General features: G+C 29.8%; 1 protein-coding gene across 1 annotated transcript in view; it reads right to left on the minus strand.

Moving 5' to 3' along the window:
- Positions 1 to 9,482: 9,482 nt before the first annotated feature.
- LOC107438981 (mitochondrial tRNA methylthiotransferase CDK5RAP1) overlaps positions 9,483 to 20,237 on the minus strand; it is a 31,900-nt gene continuing 21,145 nt past the window's right edge. The window contains exons 10-12 of the mRNA XM_043045138.3: positions 18,164 to 18,313; positions 14,694 to 14,834; positions 9,483 to 9,604 (exon numbers count right to left, since the gene is read on the minus strand). Of these exons, the coding sequence (XP_042901072.2) occupies positions 9,500 to 9,604; positions 14,694 to 14,834; positions 18,164 to 18,313 (396 nt within the window). The 3' untranslated portion in view covers positions 9,483 to 9,499. The remainder of the gene's footprint in view (positions 9,605 to 14,693; positions 14,835 to 18,163; positions 18,314 to 20,237) is intronic.

Here is a 20,237-nt window from a genome sequence, read left to right on the forward strand (position 1 = left end):
TTTGTGCCACGTAGACTGAAGGGAAAAAAATGTGAATAAAACACTAAGTATACACATAGCTTTGGTTCTATTAAACAAGAACATCGCTCAGTGTCTAAACCCTAGTTTAAGTTTTTGTTTTTAGAACCGAAACTGTTCATCTCTGTATTTCATTTGTGCTTTATTTACATTTTTTGGCTTTAGTAATTCATTATTTCAGTAAAATACTGTGTCCTTGTTATGATTTTAAATTATTACTTTGCTCTGTACTTTCGGATTAATTTTAAAAGAGCACTTTTTTAATTTGTTCACACTTTCGTTGGCAAGAGGTTCTTTAATCATCAATGTTATTACTTATATAATTATATAGTTGTTGCCATAAAAGTATGCGTAAGTAGGGGTCATAAAATTAGTATTTAAGTTAGGAAAAAGTAAAAATGCTATCAAACTCTGGGGAAGTCTGGATTAAAGTAATCAAAACCAGTTTGATTGTTCGACAAAATGTGATGTTTCTAATAGTTATACAATTTCACCTCTTGATTTCCTTAGGCAATCAAATAGGTTTTAATGTTTATCTCGCCTTTTTCGTTAATTATTTGTCGTTTCTCGTTAATTATTTGTATTTATTAGTTTTGTCACGCTGCTTATACAGTAATTTGAGATCACCAGAACAATCATGAGTTATGGAAAAGTCATCTAGCATCGATACTTTTATCCGGCGTCTTATTTATCATAAAATAATTTCTTTAGTAAAATATGCAATATTTTCACGAGGTAAAGGGCGTCATTACAATTTTTAAATATTAAAAAGGAATCTTCAATAACTGAAGCGTAAACGAAGAAAGAAATCGAACTTAAATTAATTTTGGAATGTACGGGAACTAATCTTTTTATTTATTCGAGTTATGCTAATTACAATGACTAAAATTGAATTTTTTCGTGGTTGTTATAATAAAACCAGTAATTTCTATCAAATCAAACATTTTTAAATGATACTATTCTTATGTATGCAAAGCAAATTTTAAAATGCCATGTCAAAGCAAATTTAAAAATTCAGTTTCATACAAATCAGATTGTTTCTCTTTCATAAAGTACAATTTTTTCAGTGTTACCGTAAATATTTATAATAATCAGCTATAAATGTCTAAGGAATGTGCGTTTTAAGATAGTACACCGTAAAAACCCGTTGTTACTCTTTCAAAAAAATCCAATACAGAAAAGTGATTCTATTACATTATTTAACAGACTGTAAGATGCCAAGAGAAAGCTTTTAATAATCGTCATACCTAAAGTTATGTTTCAAATATATAGTAATGTGAATATATAGTATTTTGAATTAATACTTAAAAATGTCTCATTTTTTAATAAGTTTGGTAGATTAAAATAGATTGAACTAACAATTAAACAGATGAAGCTAAAAGTGATTGAAAAAGTAATTACTGTTATTACTTTCGAATTGAGCAGTTTCACCGAATTTAAATAAGCTTACAATTAATTAGTGAACATACACTAACAATCTTCCTAATTTATACACTAACAAAGGAAACATTTTTACAAGTTACCGTCAACAGCCTACTTTATTGTATCGATTAATATAAATGCAAGGTTTCTTTTTTCTTATTCAAATATTTTGCAATTTTCAAGCAGATTCAAAAAAAAAAAAAAAAAAATTCGCACGAAAAAGGCTTGCCGTGATAATTTAAAAAAAAAAAAAGTATAAAAATAAAATTGTAAAAATAAAATTATTCTTCTTTACTGAATTGCGATCCTTGTTTGGAAACAAGTGTACATTTTAGCTAAATTTTTCCCTCTCTGTTTTATACGACTTTTTGACATCGTTAAAGTGCCTCATTGCAACAAAAACGCAATAAAAAAAAAGTTAAGTTTCTTTTCCTGGATCTACTAAAACACAAAAAGTGTAAAAAATATACAATAATGATTGGTTTAAAAAATTGTACAAATGATTAGTAAAACTAAAAGCAGTGATTAATCGCACGATGTTTAATTGAAATGTTAATATACCGAAATTTTAAACAGGAAACAGAGTTTTTTTTCTTTTAAAATGCAATGATCTTATTTCAAATTTCAATACATATAAGTTGGAATTAGACTACACGAATGATAAAATGTTGAATAAGTAAAAATATATAGAAAACAAGAGTAAAATTTATTTAGCCATCGAAAAATGTTTTGTAGTTTCAACTATAGGACGTTAAGTCTAAGCATGAAAGTAATGTAGACAAGTTTATGATAATTAGTACCTGAAGAAAACTGGGAAAAAAATTTGCATAATCTGTTCCTTTAAGAAGTTTAGGAATACTAATTTGGAAACATAGAACAAAGCTTATTTTTTATATTTTTTCTAGTTTTTAATTCTAATTTCTGGATTCATATATTCCATGGTATGTTTTGGGATTTAAGTTTTATGAAGTTCTTTTTTCGCAAATTAGATGTTTTAAGACTATAATGTGAAGATGTTTGACAGCTTCTTATAACTAGTAATTGATTTCGATAGAACCGATCAATTTAAGAAGTGTTTAAAAGTGATAAAGTCTAAAATTGCATGGATTTAAATAAAGTCTGAAAACATTTCCAAAATAATAATTGCAATAATAATAATACACGCGAAAGAGCTTCAAAAACATTTTACAATCCGTATTTCGTTTTATTTTATAAGCGGGACTCCGTAACCTTGTAATTTTGAATTCTACCCAGAAAACAAGGAAATTCCTGGATCAAGCAGTGGGGCAAACTATCCTTCGTGAACTTTTTATTGAAACTAGCCTGCATTTGCATTACATGGAGAGGAAAACCCTCACGGTTAGTCCGATGGCAAGGGGACTCTAACCAATGATCCGTCGACCACTGAGGATATTTTACATCAGCACTGTGGTTCATGCGAGCCAGGAGCAGAATTCGTATCAACATTACACAAAAAATTCAGTCCTGCAGTGGACTTATCGTTAAGACACGGTTCCCAGCAGATCATCGAAGTGCGGGTGAGTGACCACTTGGATCAGTCTGCGTAGGGACCGAGGGTGTGCGGTATTGGTCCCCGTTAAACTGTTCTACCGTAAAGTGCTCGACTTCGCGTGCAGATCGTCGGGCTACCAAAGCGGGGGTGCCATCCCCTCTGCAGTGGATCGAAATTGTAATGGCATGTCTTCGGATCATCCTCAGGGATGTTTCCCAGACCGTCGCTAATAGCCCATTGTGCAGCTCCAGTGCGACGTTAATGAACTACAAGAACAATCCTCTGAGCCACCTCGGCTCTCTAAGTCTGTATTTGAGTTTTCTGTACAAATCTGGATTCGGGTCTGTCTTAATGTATTTATAGACAAGCTTGGTAAGTTTGCGAATTATGTCAAAAAGCGGAAAACTTGTGTTCTTACAACAACTATATGTATGTGTTCTTACAACAACAGTTCCCTGCCTCCTACACAGGCCGGTCGGCATTAAATAGCAATAATAAAACCCTTATTCTAAGGGGTTTTTTTTAAGAATACAAAAGGGTTAAGTGGAGCCGTTCACCAGAAAACCTATTTCAATAATTATCCAACCGACTTTATCCTTAGATAAATTAAATCACTATTGTTCTATATCTATTCATTCGACTACAAATCAGAAACTTGTTTATTTTTATTTTTTTATATTTATTATTTTTTTTAAAATCTAAATAAGGGATAAAATTTAACCTTTGTAATCTTTAAAAATGTTAGATTTACGGAAAAATATCGACTTTGCGAGATGACTTTTGCTATCTAGGGTTAATTAAGTACTTTTCTGCTACTTGTATAGTTTGTTTATCGAAAGAACTCCCCTAGCCACAAAGTCTAAGGAGTCTTCCATGGGAACAAGAAATAATGCATATCAAAGAGGGGAGCCTCTTCCACTGATTCGCTCGTAACCATAGGCACCGACAATGCTCCATACGAATGGTGAGGGTTGTTCTTTCCATAGACAAACTATAAACGATGACTTCGGGACTTTGGCTTTCTCTGTCACAGTTGTTTACTTAGTTCAATAATGACAAATTTTTTGAGCTCTTTCCTTTATGGCTCTACAACTTACAATGGGTCTTTACTTGTTGAACAATGTTGATCTAAATCCTTAGTTTAGTTCATTTCGATTAGATTTTTTGAAACATTATTTAACCATCTCTTTTTTTTCGGGTTAAGTTTGTTGGTCTCCAATTTAGGATTTTTCAGTCCCTTATTTTTAGCAAAACTAGAAACTCTTTAAGAAATAAAGTTACTTACCTTAATTTAAAATTAATTTACATTAATTGAATTTGTCTGCTCCCTATTTTTAATCTCAATGTGTCAATTTTTCTTTTTTTTTTTAAAAAAAAAAGAACATTAGTTTTTATTATACATAGAAATATTCATAATTTTTTTTTATCCATGCAGCCATAGAAAAAAATGAAAGATTCTATTATTGCAATTTTTATATGATTACTTAAAATATGTTTGTTAATTTTTTGGTTTGCCATCACAGGTTTAATCTATCGTTCATTGTCTACTTACTTTACTTTATTTTACGCTTATTTTATTACGATGTTCGACTATTTTGGCGACTAAATGCTTGTGCAGAACGTTTTTAAGTCTGGCAGCGAAGCAAAGGTTCCGGATTGTGACAAGGTCATATGTTCGTGCGACTCACATCTGAGATAACAAGCGAACATACAAGAGTTAACCCTTTAAGCGTACTGAAGTAAAACGAACTTCAAAGAAACAGAAAAAACAGAGAACAACGCAAAAATCATCCAGAATTACGGCGGGATATGAATTAACAACCTATAAACTTCAGAGCGTTGGGTCGAAAAAATTCTCGGGCAAAGAACTTGGTTGTTGTTGTTCATTTACGTCGCACTGGAGCTGCACAATGGGCTATTGGCGACGGTCTGGGAAACATCCCTGAGGATAATCCGAAGACATGCCATCACAATTTTGATCCTCTGCAGAGGGGATTGCACCCCCGCTTCGGTAGCCCGACGACCTGCACGCGAAGTCGAGCACTTTACGGTAGAACAGTTTAACGAGGACCAATACCGCACTCCCTACGAAGGCTGATCCAAGTGGTCACCCACCCGCACGCTGACCATAGCCAGTGATGCTTGACTTTGATGATCTGCTGAGAACCGTGTCTTAACGATCAGTCCACTGCGGGACGCAAAGAACTTGGAATTTAGGCAATAATCTATTTTGTTCCAAAGTAATTTTTTTTCCGTTGTTCTTTAGCAACGTTACCCTAGTTCCATTATTGTTACACGTGCATAATACAGGCTTGCGTGCATATTACAAAGTACTGTTTGGAACGAGGCAAGTTTGAAGAACAGATAGCACAAGTTAGTTTAGGACAGCACTATGATACATCCAGGGTTGTGGATTCGAACCCGCTCCCTCCTAGCTACTGAGCGTTTAGTGAAAGGGCGAGACCACTAAGCCGGAAAAGCCCGTCACGATAACTTTGGGCGTAAGTACAATGGACAACCCTTCATGGATGGACAAATCCTTCACAGTGTGTGTCACAGTTTGGAATCTTCATTCTGTAAGACACCATGATCCATGCTTGCAATTTTTAGTGCTTCATTACGCAACAATTCAACAAAGTATGTTTTCAAACAATCAAGGAACAACAAATCTTTAATTTTTTGCATTTAAGCCAGCAGACCTTTCTAAGCTGGTTGAAACTTTTCGCTTATATCGGTCACACTTATCCAATTATAATTGATATGGTATTGAATGCTATTTTTGAAATTTTTATTCAAAAGTCATCTTGGATTAACTTCTACGGTTGCACGGGATGGTAATAGATTTCAGTTTGGTAAATATTACAAATGATCTTGAATCATTATTTTGAATACTGATCTTGCTGACTTATAAAATGTACTTAACTGATTGCGTATGTGATTATTAATACTTTATCGATTATACTTAAAACTATATTTTAAGAGTTTGAATTAATTTTTATTATTTATTGCATGTATTAACTTAACGTTAAAATTTTCTGCCACTTATGCTACCGCAAAGTTAAAACAAGTACAAATTAAAAGTCACACAAATCGGCATTTTTTCTCGGCAAGATAAGATCTCCATTCGAAAATACATTAATTTCAGTTTTAATCTATTTTGTTACGTTTAAGGTGTTTAAAGTGTATTGAATAAGTAACTCAACTATGTCTAATTAAATGTTTGTTGCACTTATTAATCATGTTAAATTATTTTTAATTTCACAATGTGAAGTAACTTTGTATTTTCGTACTGTGGAATTTTTCCCTTTCCAAAACTATAAATTTATGAAGATTTTGTAGTAGTATTACATAGCAGGATTTTTCTTATTTATTTAACTATAAATTCCAGATTTATCATTGAAGTAATTAATAAAAGTCAGTGTTCTGAATGTTTGATTTTCGCTCACAGATTTGTTGTTAGACAATTCCCTATAGACCAGGAGTTTCCAACTTACATGAGGCCGGGGGCCACAATTAACAACACAAATCAAATAGCGGGCCGCAACTTTATCAAAATTTTATGTAGGACTCTTTTATGTTTGAAGGAACATTAAATATTACTGTCAGATTTTTACCAAGTTGTACAAAACAAAAGTATTGAATCACAAATTAAAATAAGAAGTTAATTTTTAAAAATGCTTAATTGTTACTGATAATATTTCTAAAAATATTAAATAAATAATAAAAATTCGGGCTACAATAACTTTAATGTGCACCTTCGTATTAAGCAATTAATGTGCAACAGATATCTAATTGTTAAGATAGAAAACTTTAAAAAGGTTGGTATTAAAACTTACATAGTACCACACAAAATGTTCAATGAGAAAATTGAGGTTTGTCTGCTGCAACCACCAGAGAATAGATATTTACCTTTAAAATTTACAAATGTGTGTGTAAATATTTTCGTCCAAAATGAGTGGTTTCAAAAAGTTAAATCGGAGAATTTCTTCGAGAAAATTTGATACACACAAGCTGAATTATATTCATAAAATACAAAAAAAAAAATAAATAAATAAATAAAAAAGAGTAACATACATGATTATTTCTGTATTTGAATAAATATTTTCTTAGATGCAAAATGCGAGAAGTAAATTTTTTTGCACCATTGGTATGTTAAATTTATCAGAAAGGAAGAAATTAGGTTTCTATTAACGAGAAAAGTATTTTAAACCCATATAGAGTTTTTACGAAAATTGTGCGCAAAAAAATGACAAATAATATATTTCGGTTCGCGGGCCGGATGCGACCCCCGGGCCGCCAGTTGGAAACCCCTGCTATAGACTAATCTAAAACATTTGATAAAAAAGTGAAAATATGGATTTAGTTTTGAAATTAATGCAAAAATCAATAAAAAAGCCCTACATACAGAAAAACCGTAGCACAAATCGACTGGGTAAAATAGTGCATGAACTAGGCGTAAAAACAGAAATTTCATAGCTTAATTTGAGTACTAACAAGGCATTTCATAGAAAAGAACTATATATTTTTATGTGTTTTGTTATTTCTTGATTAATTGAATGTAATAGAACAACAAAAAATTTAAACACCAACTCCCAACATGGGCAGGTGCTACTGCAATCTAGTGGACAGTAAAGACTTTTAGGGGAGGCTAATTTAGTTTTGAATATTCAAAGGAGTCTAGAATACAGGTTAAAAGTCGAAAACTTTTTCGTTTGGTATCGCAGAATTATTTACATTTCTAAGTTAACACGTGTTTCATTGAAGCAGTTACGTTATTAAATTTTTTTTTTTAATTGAAAAGACATTTTTTTTTAGCTATGACAAATGAATTGTCTTCTTGTGAATTTGAAACTTTTAAAGCTCATGCAGTTTCTCCACATTTTTCAAAAAACACTGAGATATTTAACTTAATTAAAAATACATTATTTTTTTCAAAAAATAAATACCTGGGAATTTAAAAATTATTAAATTTTTGAACTTTAGCCTCTCATATTTAATTTGTTTTATTAAAAAAAGTTTTTAATATTTTTTTAATTAATATATTTGTATAATTTATTGTGTTTAAAAATTCAAAGGAGTATTATAAAAAAATAATTAACTTCGAATTTCCTATTATTGTTATTTTATAAATATCATTCTTTAATTGGACTTCAAAATATGTTTCATTCAGAAACTTTATTAAAAAACATAGTTGATAGATCGTAGCAGACATTTCAGTCCTGTTAATGTTATATTCCCTTGCCATTCTGTTTTTCTCTCTTAGATATTGAAATATAAAATTTTTTAATAGGTATGCATTTTAAAGTAATGGTAATGATTTTTCTATTTTTTGCTTTAAACATTTATCTTTTTTTCAATAATATTTATATTTATTTATAATAGTTATCTTTTTTTTCAAGGAAGGAATTATTTGAAAACAATTTTTTTAGACTGCACTACCTGGAGTTAGTTAGCACAGAAATCCTTATTCATTTATCAAACATAACAATCATAATACATTATTACATAATAGTAAACACAATTACATAAATAATGGGATAAAAAAACGAAAACAAAAAAATAGTTTTCAACGAAACTTTCAAAATTTTTTAGCTAATTCATTAGAAAATTATGGGCGATCCTTCGTAAAAATGTTAATGTCTAATTCCATACTTAATAGTTTTTAAATAAATAACCATTTAAAATTAGATTTTCTGATACTGGAAATAATAAATAATTTACTAAACTACAAAATTACAATTAGGGCCCTGAAATATAATCATTGTAATAAAAAAAGAAAAAAATGGGATGAAAAGACTATGTATAAAATAGACTAATCAACAGATTGAATTGGGAAGACGCCGAAACGGCTGAGATATAATGAACCATGAAAAATTTCAAGTCAACCAGATAATATTCATTAACAAGATCATTTACTTCCCTCAAGACCTCTCATTTATTATTAAATAATAAATGAGACAAATAATTTAAGTATTCAATTTAAATTGCAAAGTGATAGTATGAAACCATTTTTATGCAAACGCTTAAAAATTTTACATACTGAGTTATTTTCATCAAAATTAGCATACGAAATATTTCCAACATAAATACATTGATCATTAGGTATATTTTCAATAACTTAAAGGCATAGTTGTAGATTATAAATGGTTACAGAAGTCTTAAGACTTAAAATAAGAAATCATTCATTTATTTTTTGTAAGTGGCCGCTTTGAAAATTTTTTTAATGGTAAAATACGACGATGCGAGCTAGGGATTTCTGTACTATAGGGGTGAGTCAGTAGCATTTAATTTAATTCTGAACACCGAGGTCATAAACTTAAAGATAACTTTGTTATCAGAACAAGAATAGGTTATTCTTTTTAAAGTATTTAACAAAGAGCTGAAGTATTTGAAGGATCTATATAGATTTACTCACACTTCCATTTTTTCTTTTAAAGCAACTCCTGGTAATTTAAAACAACTGCTATATTTATGGCTATCAATACTGTTGGTAATCGAAAAAAACTTACAAAAATAAAAATGCTCTAAAACGAATTAATTATTTTATTAATTATATGATACATATTTTTTTCTCTGATCAGCATAAAAATTCTGTAACGTTGTATGATACAGAGGTTTTCCCTTCAAAACTTGGGATGAGCAAGACATAATCTGAAATAAAAATTTCAATACATTAATACTCTAAGGATAAGTGCAACTCTATTATTTTATGGAAAATAATAAATATGATAAATGCAGAAGAAAGGCAATTAAAACCATAAAGATATTTATTTTCGTTCTTACACTAGAGTTCATGCAAATTGAAAATAATTTTAAATTTAATAACTTCATTCTAAAGGATGCCACTTGTAGAAAACATTAATATTAAAAAATATAGGTTTCAAGGTGCAAATATGTACAATTCCTAATATTACATCCAAGCATATCTATTAATGGCGAAATTTAGTGTCCTACTAGTTATACATGCAAGAATAGAAACTTTCTGTCAAATTTGCTCAGTGTAAGGCATGACGTCCATAGCAGAGCAAATAAAGTTAAAATAGATCAAAAATATGCAATTGTATGTATAATTTTCATTGAACAATTAACTGAATATTGTTTGCTTATTCCAAATATCATTAAAATTCTTCTTTTTTATTTCTGTATAGATAATATGCAAAGTAAAAAAAATTTTTTAAATATATAAGATGTTGCAAAGGTTTAAGATATAATGAACTAAATCACATCATTAAAAAGGTAAAAGCAACATAGATGCAAACAGGTAAATTGTACATACTAAATAACATTATTTGTAAGAAATATGACATATTCTTATGCCTTCACACACAAATTGTTTCAAAATGTTTGAAACAAAATAATTGTTAAGTGTACTTACAATAAATGTTCTCATTTTGCTTAATTATAGCTTAGTGTTCTACTATTAGAACATTTTTTTAAATTAGTTTTGTAATTGGCAGATTGTTATAATATTATTTCATATAATATTAATGATATCATAATATTAATTTGTGAATAATATTTCATATTTAAGATATTTATATATAGTGCAGTGTATCTAACCCGTCATTTATCATCTTCCTGCCGAATTCAAGGTCAAAGGGGTTGAAGTGCCTATTCAACGTTAAAGGTCAGAATTATTTTCAAATAAAATTAGAAATTTTAAAAGCAAATTTCAAAGTTACAACTGAGTGTATGTCATCTTCACAAAGAATGACTCTCTTAAAAATAACTATTTAAAATTTCATCTTTTATATTTTTGCATCTTATAAAAATTTGTAATGAATTGCCAATTTGTGTTTTTATATTTGTCAAAGTCTAGCATTACATGTTATCTAGACAGTATAGTATAGACAGAAAGTGTTACAAACAGATCTGATCCATTTTTACTTAATTTTCTAAGAAAGGGAGCAACACTGAATTGGTTAATGTTCTTGCAATTATATACATATACCATTTTTTTTTTAAAATTTACATTCGTGAATGCTTGTTTTTAAACTAATTACATGTCTTTATTAAACACTAAACAAACTAATTCCTCTATTTTTTAAGTATAAGCTACACAATTTGCACTTTTAGTTATCATCCAAAATAATTGTCTTTATACAATTTTTTTCATTATAATATCTTTGAACTATTGTTTTAAACTGAATAAAATGATTTGGTGGGTTACACACTGAAGAACCTTATTTTAAAATGCAACAGAAATTTGGAACTTGACATAATCATTTATCTATGTTTTAAAAGAAATTGTGCAACTTTTTTCCATAAGTTCTATGAATGAAAGATTTATTGAATTAGACACATCATCCTTACCTCTTTAATACTCCATGCACAACTTCAGATAATTTCAATTGATGTACGTAATTGTTTTATTGTATTTATAATTTTATCTTAGATAAATTATAGCATTTATTTGCCAATGTACCACTTTGCCTACTTTCATCAAGTACTAGAATAAATAATTAATACTTCTAAAACATATTAAGTATAGCATCTTCCGATCTGCTTCAAAACCTATTGTTTGGTACAACATTGTGCCATTAAATTTTACATTTATTTAATCAATTAAAATAAAAATTAACATTTACTGTATCCAGAGTATAACAAATTTGAATTTGATGTTGTAGCAATTGTGAAGCACAAAAAATACTAAATACAAATCCTTTGCTAAAAATAGTTCTTAGCTCTAGATTACAAACGAATTTCTACATTGTGAAAACTAGCAATTAATATGCTTCATTAAAGAACACATATTCCACACATTACAAGATGTATTTGAAGCAGAAGCAAACTTTTTTTTTACGGTAATCTGCCTTCTCATAGCTCCAACTTCAAGACATTTTAAATCACTAAGATTGAGATCTGTATTCTTTAAAAGACAAATCAATATTAAAAAATAAATTATTACAAAATATTGCATATACATTATTGTAAGAACCTTAACCAATTCAGTGTTGCATCCTCTTTTAGAAAATGAAGTGAAAGTGGTTCAGGTCCCTTTGTAACACTTTCTGTCTATTTTATGGACAGGGAGACCTCTGGTGGTCCTTTTGCACTGAATTATATAACTGGGCATACTCTTTTCATAATGCTATAAAAGTTAATTGTTACAAAACATGCACCAGGGTCGTTCTTCGGGGTGGGCAAACTGGGCAGCTGCCCAGGGCCACCAAAAACCCAGATATTGCAATTTTTTCCTACCTTTTAGTCCTAGTTCTACCTCTGCCCCAGTACAAAAGGTTAATGTACAGCAAATTATCATGCTTGCAATGTGCAAAATAATTTCACTTTGAATTAAAATCAGTACTACTTATTTTTTCTATAACCAGTAAAGATCACTTCTAAATCGTTTGGAACGGTTTGGTAAAATTTTTGGATTTCATTTTAATATTGCTGAACAGAAAACAACTAACTCTGACTTATTAACTTATTGCAATAATATAGCGACTTTGCTTGATATAAATGGACAAGATTTATTTACAGAAATGACAGTTTTTATTTGTTCTATCCCAGAAACAATAACCTCATCATTCAAAATTTTAAAGCATTTGTACAAAGACAACCAATTATTGTGATTATTTTAAGAATTCTTTGTAACCATTGCTACTGCAGAACGTTCATTTTCAAAACTGATGAAACCAGGGTATCCGCACACCTGGAAAGTCATGAATTTTGGTATTGAACAAAATTTGTCATGATTTTAACTATTTTAAAAAAAAAAAAAAAAAATCATGAAAAGTCATGGATTTAGGTAGCCGAAAAACCTAATTTTTGAAATGTAATTTACCCCCTCCCCCCAATTTCATAGTGTTCCAAATATCTGAATTTGTAACAAAATCCCCACTCACAATCATATTTGATTAAAATATAAAATAATTTTATCATGTTCTTTAAAAATTATTGTGTTCTTTCAAAAACTGAAAGCAAAAACATTTCTAGAGCGAAATTATCTTTTACACTTCAGAATTTTTTTTTTTATCAATTTAAAATTTTAGCTGAAGCAAGCCAGTCATTGCCGAATTTTTTTATTTTGAAATGAGAACAGAAAAATCAGGAGTATTTCTTCCCTTTCTGATGAACAAGAAATCTTTAGAATGTAATTCTTCAGAAAAAAAAGAAAGAAAAAAAGTATTTGCTTTTGCATTTTTTTAACTATTTTATAGCTTCAACTCTTTCTTTACTCTGTTTTTTAAATTTAAAATCTATAAATATGAAGATGCAGAGTATAACAGTTTTGGTTATACCTATCATTTCAATGAATGTTCGCATAGTGCTTTTTTTAAATTTTTTGTTGTTTTTGTCGGTGAAAATAGTAACTTCGTTAAGTCATGAAAAATTCTTGGAATTAGTTATGGAAAGTCATGAATTTGAAAATCTAAACTCTAGCAGATATCATGTAAAACATATTTGAGATAAACGATGACTAATGCCCGCCTTTCATCTTTGGATTTTTCTATGGTAATAATCAATTGCATTATAATTAGTATGTCCATAATTGTAAGTAATAAAATTTATTTTCTTTATATTTAAATCTTGGATATATTTTAGGATCAACCAGAGTTTTGAACGTTAAACACAAGAATTTAAAAGAAATTAAATGCTTAATACATATTTTTAAACATAATAAGTTTTATCAACCATGATAAAATGCCTTTTTAATCCAGGGTCGCTAAAAACCTAAGCACGCCTTTTACTTGCATTTTTATTTCATGTCAAGTGTATGTGTGATTCAGATTTCACATCATAGTTCATTTTATTTTGGATTTCGATGAATTTTAGTGCCAACTAAACTTCTTAACTATGTTTTATGAAAAAAAAAGTTATAAAAGGGCTTAACTATACATAAATTATGAGAAAAAGTTTAGTTGGATTATAAATTGGCATCACTTCAATACAATTATTAATTTTGTACGAGCCACTGCAGCACTACATGTAGCTGTGGTGGCTCAGGGGATAGAGCATTCGCCTCACAATGAGGTGAACCAGGTTTGAATACCAGCGACCGCTGGTTGGTACAAATTCTGCGCCCAGCTCACACCAACCACAGCGCTGATTTAAAATATTACTAGTAGAATAGAACGTGACGCCCGGTGGCTGAGTGGTAATGCTTCGCGCCACAGGTCCTGGGTTCGATCCTTGGGACAAGCAAGATTGACTCAGCCTTTCATCCCTTCAGTGGGTCGATAAATGAGTACCAAGCATGCTTGGGAGCTAAACACTGGGGGTTTCGAGTTCGGCTGACCACCTAACCGGAACATCTGCTCCTGCACTCCAGAGCTCAAGGTCAAGAAAACTGAATTGGGCACAGTAGGCCTTTATGGGCTGTCGTGCCACTGAGTTTAGAATAGAACATGGGTTAGAATCCTCTTGCTGTCAATCTAACCGAGCAGGGTTTTTGTGGTTTTTCTCTTCATATATCGCAGATGGGGCTTAGTCCAATCAAAACACCTACACAAAGGCTAGCTTGTCCTAATGCTTGATCAAGGAGTTTCCTTGTCTTCTAGTTTGGGTTCAAAACTACAAGGCTACGGAGTTGAACATTCATAGTCCTAAAATCAGAATTTGGCAGGCTCTTCTAATGTTGATTAGAAAATAAAATACACTGCAAGAATGTTTAATACTGCTTAAATTCGTACCCTAGGTTTTAAGATGAAAACACACAATTAGAATCTCATGTAACAATGTGATTAATAGTAAATTTTATTTTTAAAGAAAAGTAATAAATAAAAATAAATAATACCTCAACAACAATATAATCACCAGGAGTTGGTAATCTTTGAACATCAGAACAATTTTCTACAGCAATAGGAACCTGTGGATAAATTACTTTTGTGTTCCAATCATTTCTACCAGACCAATCTAATTCAGATCTTTTGCTGGGCTAGGGAGGGAAAATTCAGGCAAATGTTAAAAGGATTTACTTATTTGACAAAGATACATTACATATAAAGATTGCCCTAATGAAAAGAATGCACTGCAATCAGAACCAGAAATTTAGTAATAGTCTCTTTAGTGTTAGTATACTCTTTAAGTTTAAAAATATAAGAGAAGCTCACTGTAGATTGCATTTAACTGATTAAGAGTTCACATAAGGGGACCCGGAAAGTTAAAAATATCAAAATTTTCGAAAATACTTTTTTTATTTCATTAAATAATTTGAACTTTCTTCTTTCCAACGATACCAAGTTTATATTTCTCCGATTAGTAGAAGTATTTTAATTTATTTTTCAAAACACTCAACTATGTCAAAAAACTCGAGCAGACCAAATGGTTTCGGTTTCAATGCAGACGACATTTGACATCTCTTCGATTTAGTTTCGTTTCAAATTGTACAGTAAAGATACAGCTAATAATTTTTACTTATTTAAGCTTTTAGCTTTATAAGACTACTTCTTCTATATTTTAAGGATTGTTTTACTTTAACTTTCACTTCACTCTCTCTGTTTATCTTTTTGAAATATTGCGAAGCAAACGTGCTGTTTTGATATTTTAAAAACCATTTGTTCGTTTTAGTTCTTTATTTGTTAATATTATATTTTTGTTTTGTTTTATATTTATTACGTTGAAAAATCTATTTGTTTTTGTTAAATAAGTTATCAATAAGTTGTTTTATTTGATATTTCGAATCGCGTGTTTTGATTCAGTTTTATGCCATGGGTCGAACTACAAATGTTTTTAAAAAGCGTAAGGCTTTCAATTTCTTAGGAAGTAAATCAAAAGCACAACGTAGTCATGTTAATGTTGATAAAATTTCATTAGACGATTCATCATCTAGCCGTAAACTAAGTAGCGGTAATTTGTTTGAAAGTCTAAAGGATGAACAAATATCAAAAAATATAATTATTGAACTTGGTTTGTTATCAGAAGCATTGGAAAATGTTGCTTGCAAGAACTGTGGACATAAGTCGGTAAAAATCAATCTTGTTGGTAAAGACTGTGGGTTAGCTGTAAAACTACAAATGTTTTGTGAAAACTGTAGTTTTTTACATAATTTTTGCAGTTCTTCTATGCATAAGAGTGCTAACGGCGATACCTTTTATGCCCTCAATACCAGGCTTGTGTATAGCCTTAGAGCAATAGGCAAAGGTGCTTCTGCAGGTCAAGTATTTTGTGGATTGATGAACCTGCCACCTCCTCCCACAAAATTTGGCAAATATAATTTGATGCTCAAATCAGTAGTTTCTGATGTTTGTGCAGAGACTATGAGTCGAGCAGCAGAAGAGGTTATTTCTGAAAATTCAGAGGATATCGATAACCATAACATCGCTGTTGCTATTGATGGAACGTGGCAAAAACGAAGCGGTTTTTCTTCAAAAAATGGAGTTGTTTCTGCTACAAGTGTGGACACAGGAAAAGTAATAGATGTTGAGGTGCTGTCTAAACATTGTGTTTGTTTGGATAAAAAAAATCATACTGATAAATGCAAAAAGAACTTTGAAGGAAGCAGTGGCAAAATGGAAGTGGATGGAGCTCTAGCAATATTCAAACGCAGTGTCCCATTACATTCATTAAAATATGTGAAATACTTAGGTGATGGAGATTCAAAGGCTTTTACAAACATTGAAAAAGAGAATGTATATGGAGATGAAAAGGTACAGTAAAAATGACCTATTTAACATGGGCGATATACAGGATTCTGCGGGATTCCGGGTCCCCATAAGAGCATTTAATGTGAATGCATATAATACTGAAAAATACGTATTAGTACAATTTTTAGTGACTATTATATGGACATTTATTAATGATTTATGGGAAACAAATGATATAAAAATTTTCCATTGCTTCTGTTAAAGATATAAAATAATGGTAATTGAAGAGCAACAATTTATGACATCTGTGCAGCACTTTGTCTGAAAAAAGAAATTGTGCAATCACCATCTATCACAAAAAAACATACAACTTGTTCCTACAGTTCTGTTCTAGATATATCCATCTTAGCAAGACTTAACATTCTCTAAATGCTCTCATGTGAATTAGTGAAAATAGTTATAGTTCTGTCCTGCATTTCTTTTATCTATCATTTCTTTTATAACACTAAATAGTGATACTACAATTGCTTCTATATTTTTGATGCATGACCACTTTTCATTTTGCAACCCTTAAAAATAAGATAAAAATTCCATTTTTTAATTTATTTTATTGCTTTATAGTATTTTTTTCAGTTAGAGAAACTTTATTAAAAGTTATAAAAATGACGTCAATGCTGACTCATAGTTTTTTAAAATTCTTTTAGAGAATCTAGCACATCAGTTAAGTCCGACGGCCCAGTTTCAACCGCCGGGTACTAGTATTTTCCATCAGTATGAAAAGTCTGATTGAAAGAATAATTTGTCTGAGAAGTAAAGATGTCTGCTTCATTATGCACTGGACACTTAAACCTCTTAGACAAAATGTCTTTCAATTCATCTGAGGCAACATCATCATGCTGTAGGTCTTGCACTTTTGGAGCCATAATCTCCATGACCTAATTGGCCATCACAGTCTGTTGCAGGAGTGGGGTGTTACAAATTAATTATCAAACCAATATCAACTATCTCATAAAATAATGTAAAAAGCTCAAGTAAATAAGTTTGAAAAAATGGCTGCTAAAAGCAAAGTAAATAAAGTGTTAGTATGAGGTAATCATACCCTCCAACTTATGAGGATTTTGAAAATAATTTTTTCTAGTGGTAGCGAACCAAAGTAGAAATTTTTAAAGCAAATGGATCTCTCATAAAACTTTTATCAGAACTTAGGAATCTAGCCATATGGCCTGCACTTTTCTAAGTAATAGTGGACAAGTTACGCTAAAATTAATTTTTTTTTAAATATTAAGACATTAATTTTGCTACCGTCTGAAAAGAAGATTTCTGAAACTACGGAAATTCCGTAGCAGTTGGAGGGTATGGGTAATTAACGATAATAAATATTAGGATAAATACTTCATAACATAATTCATACAATGCATAGCATAATAATAAAATAATACAATATGTAATACAAAAATATTGTTTTACTCATTTTTTTTCTTTTGGTTTTTAAAAAATTCAACAGTTTTATAATATACAAAGTTTTGTAGAACTTACGCCATCTTTAGAAAGATTATATAAAAAAAATTGTTTTTCTTTACCTTCTTTATATTTATATTTCCTATCCTATAAAATCTTTGATAGTTTATAACTGTTATTTAAACAGCATGCAGTAGATTGGAAAAAAAGGAAAAAAACTTACACCTATGACTTGAACTAAGTGCTGATTGCCAATTTCTTTAGAATGAAGTTCCAAAGCACATTCTCTAAAAACAGCGTAAGCCTCATCAGCTCTTTGTTTTTTCACATCCTCAGGTACATTATCAATCAAGGTCTTATGAGCAATAGTTTTCTGTAAAAATTTATAAAAACAGAATCGTACAAAGAGTTTGCTTTGACATGTAGATAAAGAAAATATAAACAAATTAAGGGTTCATATTTATATGATAGAATTATATGTAAATACTATTGTACAGTTGTACAACTAATGATTATGGATTCATAGACAAGTTGGAACTTGTCCACGAATCCAAAATCATTAGTTCAAATTAATTTTGCACAGAAAATTTCAAATGAAATACAGAAAAAATAATCATGATAACAATATACTTATTATATGAAATAAATGTAACATTGTTTTGTTTTGAAATTTTATTGATTTTTTGTTGACTATTATATAAATCCAAGGAAATAATGAGGTTATCGGAGTAATTTTCTATTAATACGAATATAATTACGTTTGGTCTTAAAATAGTTTTCATAGGAACAAATTTTTCTGGGACAAGATAACTCTGTTTTGTTTCAATGTGATAAAACTTATTCTTCTTTTTAAATGTTGCTGCAAAGCTTCACTGAGAAAGAAGGCAGAAATAGTTTAGAAGCCTCATCAATTTCAACTGTGGGCTCCAATTCAGTATTTCATTGCTAAGATTTAACTTACAAGTGTTGATAAAACTTATTAATCATCACAGATTTTAATTATAGACAGAAACATATGTAAGATTGAGCCCCACTTATAAAGATAACTTATTTTCAAAATAAACATTCTGATGAAAGCATTTATACGTTTTTTCTTTTCTTTCAATCCTACGTCAGATCTAAGCACCGCTACCATCAATCTATCATGGATAGCCCAGTACAATTCAGAAATGCATAAAAAGTTACAACAATTTCACTAGGAAACTAATTTTTTGTTGCAATTATATAAGTACTTGATCTTACCTAATTTGAGTGTGTGGAATTTAAATCTGCAATTAGTCTTTATCAGAAAGCTACTTATTTTTTTAAAAAAATGATATTTTTTGCTCATTTATTTTTGTATGAATGTATAATATATAAGATCCATAAAATAAAACTTTATGTAACAGAAAACGAAAAAAACACTTTTTCCCCCAGTGTTATCCATCTAAAAGTATTTTAAATAATTTTATGCATCTCTTTTCACATGAAGTCATAGAATTTAATGCACAAAAGTCTGAAACAGCACTAAATATAAATGATTTCATTTATCTAGATGAATAATCAAACAATGTTATAACCATAGTTTGGTACAAAAAAGAATAGTTAAAAATTATTGAGACAAGATAAATCCTTAGCAAAGGGTGCACTTTTAACTGTGCAAAAATACTTTAAATGATGCCAAAGAACTACAAAACGTTTTTACATTACCCCTTTTCAGAATGGTTCATTCATCCATGCTGAGGAGTTTTAAATACAAAATACATTGTGAAACAAAAGGCATTGCAAATTAAAAGTAATTAGTAGGATTACTGTGGAACTTATAAGTAAAATGATAAACAGTTGTAATATTGTCAGCTCATAATTAATAAATTCTCATTATTTTGCAAGAGAAAAGTATGTAGTAAAAGGTATTTGTATATTTATTCGTCAATAAGTTTTATGTTTTTTTACATGATGTTTTAAAGTATTTTGCAAAGCACCAGATCTAGTTTTGGAGAAATTCAAAACAGCAAATGTTTTATTTTGAAGATCAATTTTAAAGTTTTGGAATAGTTCATAATTTATCACTCACTAAATTGTAATAAAAATCTAGTTTTTTTTTCAGCCTTAATAATTCTAAATTGGCATAACGAAATGACTATCCACGTTGACACTATCCCACTTTGACAACAAAAATGAATCTTTAGAGAAAATCAATAAGATTCTGCAAGAAAAAGTATGTTGATATTTATATAAATTTTAAAGTATATTTGAAACAAAATTCTGAAAATATGAATATTGAGCAACTAGAATGAATGAGTAATTTTTAAAAAACG

The sequence above is a fragment of the Parasteatoda tepidariorum genome, chromosome 3 (genome assembly GCF_982258835.1).
Source record: "Parasteatoda tepidariorum strain Cologne lab strain chromosome 3, Ptep-v5.0, whole genome shotgun sequence".
Taxonomy (NCBI): Eukaryota; Metazoa; Arthropoda; class Arachnida; order Araneae; family Theridiidae; genus Parasteatoda; species Parasteatoda tepidariorum.